This window comes from Rhagoletis pomonella, unplaced genomic scaffold (genome assembly GCF_013731165.1).
Source record: "Rhagoletis pomonella isolate Grant_MI unplaced genomic scaffold, Rhpom_1.0 Rhpom_scaffold_00001, whole genome shotgun sequence".
Taxonomy (NCBI): domain Eukaryota; kingdom Metazoa; phylum Arthropoda; class Insecta; order Diptera; family Tephritidae; genus Rhagoletis; species Rhagoletis pomonella.
The window spans coordinates 532,690-540,004 of NW_023458555.1; the positions used below are offsets into that span (position 1 = coordinate 532,690).

A 7,315-nucleotide genomic window follows, 5' to 3' on the forward strand; every position below is an offset into this window, starting at 1 on the left:
CGATAGGCAACACGAACGATTCGTCTGCAGAGGAATGCTTCAAAAATTAGTCCGGCGGCATCATTTTAGCCGGTTTAATTGCAACGGAGACCATTGCAACGTAATCTATGAAAACCAAGACGAAGACGACCGATAGAGTTGAAAATCTCAATTAGAGATGTTGTCGTCTGCAGACGACTCGTTCGTTCTGCCTATCGTTCGTGATACAGAATAAGGTCCTTAATTTTGGGTCGTAGAGTACGTGTGTGTTTGTATACCGTGTGTCTAGTTCAGATCATTTTCCCAAGATATTTTAATTCTATGTTTGCATTGCGAAAGAAAATAAATCAAACTTTAAGCTGGAAAATTTTACTCATTCGCTATGTACGAGTATTACGAGAACGGTCATGTACGATATGGTGTATGAGTAATATTATTTCCTGCTATTCATATTTCATAGAACAAATTGTTGCACATTTTCATTTAGCCACTTAAAACTTATTTATTTATACATCGGCTTTTAAAAAAATTAAAAATATTTTTTTCGTAAAAATAAAATGATCTGGAAAAACGGTATACAGATCCATAATCTACGACCCAAAATTAAGCTTAGGTTTCTCAGAGTTTTTTTTTTTTTGTGTGATTTCAAAACTTCAGATTTTCCCCACAGTGCAATTAAAAGTTAAACGTTTACCTGCGATTGCTAGTTGTTTGATAAAGTAGTTCATTCGTGATTTCCGGTTCTTATTTACAAACATTACAAAAAGCACCGTAGAGTTACCAAGTACTATAACTGCGAATAGTATCCATAAAACTGCAAACTGTTCGGTCTGAAAGTAAAAATCAAAGAGAAAAACTTGATGTCTATGATTAAATACACACTATGATTTTTCAGTTATTTCTGATTCCGCATATGTATGTATGTGTAAGCATAGATTTAAAACCAAATTATGTGTTTAAACAATTTTTTGCGCCGAACACTGAAATCAAAAGTAGAAAGTGCAAAACTTTGTCTAACAGCTAAGATGTTCTTCAAGTTATGCCTAAGTCTAAAAAAATGCACATGTGTAAATATGCATGTACATTGGTGCATACCCATCAGCATCCGTAATCGTATCCGAAAATGGAAAAAAATTCTGCATAAAAATCAGATATCTCATCCGTTTTCCAATTCCAATTCCGGTCGTTTCTCGGATATGTTTTCCTATTAAAGTGTGTATCCGAAACGTGTTTCTAGAAATGTGTCGGAAATGTCGAAAATGATATAAAAGGGATATGTTTCTTGATGTTTTGCTGAAGCAACTCGGATACGATTTCGCTCCGAACTTCTTAAATACGTTTTCGAAATTGCGGAAAGCCAAAGAAAAAATAAATGCATAAAGATTCAGCACATATTTTGTTTTCAAATAACATGAAAATTTTCGGACCGCATAAAAAATTGTACGAAAATCGAAATCTTTTCCTGTACTTTTCCGAATACAAAAAATGTACTTTAAAACGCACTGCAGCAAACGTAGACAAGTTTTTTACTTGTAGGGTAGCATATTTTTTTTTTTTTTTTTTTTTTTTACGAGGAGGAAGCATCGAAAGCCTATACCCGTCAGTGTGGGACTTTAACCCGAACTAAACCTCCTACTGTCCGAGTACCGAACCCCCCGGTACCACCGTCAAGTATTTCGTCGGGAGGCGGTTGAGCACTAGACTCGCACGTTCGTTCCAGTCGGTTGTACTCAGTCCTGGGCTACGCCTGGTAAGCTTTGCCACGTCTTGTTTAAGGATAATTACCCTTTTTTAACTATTTATTTATTATTTATTTATTCATTTATCTCTTAGATACAACTTATTATTTTCGCCTTTATAGACAGTAAGAGCAAAATACCTTAAACTGCCTTATGCGACGAGTTTCAAGCCCGCATACGTATGTATATTGCCTTTGCGGTTTGAACGGTCTAGGTTCCAATCCGCACCAACGCCCCGTGTGGACGAAATTCGAAACTGTACTTTATTTGCGGCTGGAACGCCCTAGGTTCCAGTCCGCGCCTATTTTCGATTGCAAAAATTTTTTTCGAGGTTGCCACTTGGGCGGCTGGAACGCCTTAGGTTCCAGTCCGCGCATATTTATCGATTTAAAAATTTTTTCGAGATTGCCACCTGAGCGGCTGGAACGCCCTAGGTTCCAGTCCGCGCCTATTTTCGATTGCAATAGTTTTTCGATATTGCCACTTGGGCGGCTGGAACGCCATAGGTTCCAGTCCGCGCGTATTTATCGATTTCACAAAATTTCGAGATTGCCACCTGAGCGGCTGGAACGCCCTAGGTTCCAGTCCGCGCATGCGCTGTAATTGTTAGATTTCATGTTCAAGGTGCGGTCTGAAAGCACAACTTTCTAAGCCGCACTGCTCGAGCGGCTGGAACGGCCTAGGTTCCAGTCCGCGCCTACGCTTTGGTTGGCGAACATCATAGTTTAGTTCCAGTCCGCGGCTATGCTAAGAGTTGGCTTAAGTACGGCTGATACGCCGCTGTCTCTCTAGGTCCCTCAGTTCCTTCAAAATCGAAGTTAGTTTATCGCTGGTTGATGCCCATTCGCTGGTTCCTTTCACCATATAGTCGACTACTGACTGTGGCGTAAACACCCCTCCAACGGCAAGTTTAAGTTGGTTCATCTGCCGATGGAAACGAGGGCACTCAAAGAATACGTGGTGGACATCTTCTTCCACGCCACTTAGACAGAAGTCGCAGTAGGGGTCGTGCTCATGTTTGAATTTAAACAGGTATGCCTTAAAACAGCCATGACCACTCAAGAACTGGCTCAGATAAAAATCTACTTCGCCATGCGTTCTATTAAGCCAGGATACCAGGTTTGGTATGCAGCGATAGGTCCAACGACCTTTAGTCGTACTATTCCACCTGTTTTGCCACTCCGTAACGCTGCTTTGCCGGGCTTGATGTCGGTCTAATTGAGTTAGAGTACGCCGCGTGGATACAAGGACCGTTGATTCTCTTGCTAGTATATCTACGGGTATCATACTGCCGATTACGAAAGCTGCTTCGTCCGACACTGTTCTGAAGGCGCTGCAAACTCGGAGCGCGCATAAACGGTATGTTGAGTTGACTCCGCGGAAGTATGCTGGACACTGTGCGGCGTTTGACCAAATTGGGGCCGCATACAGTATTTGGCTTTCAACCACGCTCGCTAAGAGTAAACGCCTGCGCTGTTTCGGTCCTCGCGTATTAAGCATTATTCGCGATAGTCCCGTGATCGTTGAAGCTGCTTTCTCTCTCACATAGCTCAGGTGGGCGCTGAAAGTAAGACGCTTGTCTAGCACCACTCCCAGGTACTTAATTGTGGGTTTCGTCGTGATGGTGTGGTCGCCAATTTTTAGCGCTACCTCCTCTAGTTTCTTACGACTCGAGATAAGTATTGCTTCTGTTTTTTGCTCGGCTAACTTCAGGCCGAAGCTATTTAACCAGCTATTAATCACACCGACTGATGATGCTACCTTTTCGCATATGACATCAAGCAGTTTCGCAGACACTACTACCGCAATGTCGTCTGCAAAACCCACTATGGATGATCCCTCAGGCAATTCGGTACGGAGAACTCCATCATACATAATGTTCCATAGCAAGGGTCCTAGTACGGATCCTTGTGGAACGCCACCTGTTATCTCAGCCCGTTGCAGGCCCTCCTCCGTTTCGTACCACAACACTCGCGAATGGAAATAACTTCGTATTAGTCTCCGAAGATAATAAGAAATGCCAATGCTCTCCAGTCTATCGAGTATTTTAGCCCAGTTGGCAGAGTTGAACGCGTTCTTTACGTCTAAGGTAACAATAACGCAGTATTCTTTTGCTCCTCCCAGCCACCGTGTACCGCTTGTTGCATCCCGTGCTAACTTAATGACTTCTGATACCGCATTCACAGTGGATTTCCCTTTTCTAAACCCGAATTGGTTTGCCGATATACCGCCTTTTTCTTGGACTTCCCTGTCGAGACGTTTAGCTATAATATGCTCCAAGATTTTGCCTGCTGTGTCTAGCTGGTATTAAAACCAGCTTTTGCCTCTTCCAGATTTGAGGGAAAGTTCCATTCGTGAAACACTCATTAAAAACTTGTAGGAATAAGGAAGCGCACTTGTGGACTGCAAGCTTAAGAGCTATGTTGGGTACGCCATCGGGGCCAGGAGCTTTCTTTACTTCCACCTTCGATGTTGCGAGTGTGATTTCTTCTTCCGTTACAGGGTCAACAACACTCAACGGCTCGCCATCCATAGTGGACACTAACGGTCTCTGTACAGGAAATAGTGTCCCCACGACGGACTTTAGGTATGCAGCGTTTGTCGGGTTCATGTTTCTGCCTTTCAGCTTTTTTGAGACAATTTTGTAAGCCGAGCCCCAAGGATTCCGTTCAGCATCATCGCAGAGCTCTAAGAAGCATTGCCGTTTACTTTCTTTAATTCCTTTCTTTAGTGCGTCGCGTGCACTCTTATAAGCCGCACGAAATACCACGAAGTTGTCTCTTTCCCTAGCTCTCTGAGCATTTCGCCTACATCTTAGACATTTCTTTCGCAGGTCCGCTATGTTATCGTTCCACCAGTAGACCGCATGACGATACGTGGAGGAAGTTCTCCTGGCCATTGATGCATCGCAAGCTGCGCGAATGTCGGCCATTAGGTGTTCGGCCATGGAGTCTGCTGACCCTTGGTAAACGGTGGATGGTAGCATGCTGGTAAACGATTCGGGGTCGAAAGTACTGGTTTTCCACCCGTGCGATACTCCGGGGTTGTGAGTCCGCTTAGACAGTTCTCGTCTGCAGTTGATATTGCAAATTAAAGCTGAATGATCACTTTGCGTATAACACGTGCTATGTTTCCATTCAGTGAATCTATATAGCCCGGAACTGATAAAGGTCAGGTCTATTATTGACCCAAAACCGTTTCGGCTGAAAGTGTGTTCAGTTCCCGTGTTTAGTAAAACGACGTCCAAACAAGCGAAAGCCTCCAGAAGAGCTCGCCCTCTTGGGCTTGTACTGCGGCATCCCCACTCTTGTGCCCACGCGTTGAAGTCGCCTGCTATAAGAACATTCTGCCTGCCTCTAGCATCAATTGTTAGATTTAACAGTATATTTTCGAATGCCTGTATACTTATGCTTGGTGCAATGTAGCAGCTGTATACGTACAAGTTGCCGATTTCCGCACCAATGAAGCCATTTGCGGACACGGCACCCTGCATCCAGCGAGCTGGGTTCCCGCATGACCAGAGAGCCGCTTTTCCGCTTTGATCCTGAAGCCAGCACTGAGACGATTTCGATTTGTATGGCTCACTGAGTATCGCAATATCGATTTTTTCCTCTAATATTGTTTGCGACAGGAGGTCCTGCGCCGCTTGGCAGTGGTTGAGGTTAAGCTGCAAAAGTCTCATCATACCTTTATTTTGCTTAGCGCCAGTTGATATACCGGACACTTGTTGCCTCCTGCCTGGTGGCTGGTAGGATTGCTGCCGCGTTTTACGCATAATAAGCACCGTGGAGCATTTGTGCATAGTTTGGCCGTATGCCCAGTTTGACCGCACTTGAAGCACGATTTGCCAAAATCGTCGCTGCTCCGACAGCCCTTCGATATGTGGCCGAACTCAAAACATTTGTAGCAGCGCTTTGGCTGTATTTTATGTCTTATTCGGCAGATAACCCAGCCAATTCTGATTTTACCTTGGCCTACTAGTTTATTGGCAAAGCTCTCGGGTAGGAGCAAGGTTGCGGTCTGTGTGCCTCCGTACGCTTTTCGCATCGACCGGATATCGGATACTAGCACTTTAGTGGACCCACCTTGACCATTTAAAGCTAAGCACACCTCTTCGCTTGTCGTAACTTCGTCGATATCATGTATCTCTATATGAACCATTTCAGTTAGGGTCCTGACTTCTGCTTTACCTGCCAGTACTCCTTCGACTGCCTCTTGAAGTTTCGCAGTATTTACGTCCTCAGACTTATTCAGCTGAAACAGGAGATCGCCACTAGCTGTTTTCCTGATCTTCCGCACAGTTTCGCTTAGACCCTTCAGGCTTTCCTCGCTCTTTACCATTTTCAAAATGTCAGCATAAGAACACTCTCCAGAGGATTTGACTACAATGGCATCCGGGCGGGTTGGCTTTTTTCTCTGCCGTCTTTTCGGTTTCACCTTAGTCCACTCCATATTTAAGTTGGCTGTGGTAGCGTTGGAGCATAGCGACTGGTTATCGCCTTTTGGCTTCTGGGCCGCGTTGTCAGCAGTTGCTGGTTGATCACTGCTACGAGTTTGGCGATCCATTTTCTCTGCTTGTGCTCGAGGTGAGTTGACACGAATGCGTTTATCTTTCGGTTGTGGGCGGTTCTCGGGTGTGGGTTCGTTCGCCGACCTCTTCCCTGTTTTATCACCTTTGACTGGCCGGTCTGTTTGAGTCGATTTCACTGAAGTACTAACTGAGGTTCTTTCTTGATCATTACCCTCAACGATTTCGAAGAGCTTCGAGATGCTGGTCAGGACGTTTTTCATTTGCTGATTCACGTGCCTCTGGCTATCCATCATCTTCCTCAGTTCCCCAATCTTCTCCCCAATCATGCGGAGGGCGCCGTTGTACTTTTCAGTAGAGTTCTCGATTGATTGGATTCTCTGAGAGTCAGCCCCATTTCCGCTTTCTATGCGTGCTGCTGGTGACCCTGCAGAATCCTCCACGTTATTTGAACTCGGGACATCCGTATTGTCACTGGTTGGTCGTCTGGCCAGTAACGTGTTACGTACGGGAGATCGTTGGGTCATTCCGCTCCACTGGAAGGGGCTACTAGCCCCGGACGGGGGTTGGATCTCGGTGCCTTGGTTTTGCTTCCGTTTATCCATTTTTATCACTTTCTCACCACGGGGTGAGTAAGTGACAGTACACTTAGCACCACCTTTGTACTTTTTCGTTGCCGGAAATACAGGTAATTATTTTGATATATTTTATTTTTAATTTCCTATTTTAGTTTAATTTATTTATAAAGATTATTTGCTGTAGCGGCTTACTTCCGTAAAATTTACTATTTTATTTGGTTAAGTTAAGTTTTCTTTAATTTAATTATTTAATTTAATTCAATATAATTTAATTTACCTTAATTTAATATCATTTAATTTAGTTAATTTGATTTAATTTAACTTTATTTTGTTTAATTTAATTTGATGTAATTTAATTTAATTTAATTTAATTTATTTTACTTTATTTTATTTTATTTTATTTTATTTTACTTTATTTTATTTTATTTTATTTTATTTTATTTTATTTTATTTTATTTTATTTTATTTTATTTTATTTTATCTTATTTTAT

The 7,315-nt window shown here is 43.0% G+C and overlaps 1 protein-coding gene across 2 annotated transcripts in view; it reads right to left on the reverse strand.

Annotated features, from left to right (window-relative positions):
* LOC118735597 (cardioacceleratory peptide receptor) overlaps positions 1 to 7,315 on the reverse strand; it is a 170,288-nt gene that overhangs the window by 143,702 nt on the left and 19,271 nt on the right. For both annotated transcript variants that reach the window (XM_036465443.1, XM_036465433.1), the window contains exon 2: positions 674 to 809. In XM_036465443.1, the coding sequence (XP_036321336.1) occupies positions 674 to 809 (136 nt within the window). The remainder of the gene's footprint in view (positions 1 to 673; positions 810 to 7,315) is intronic.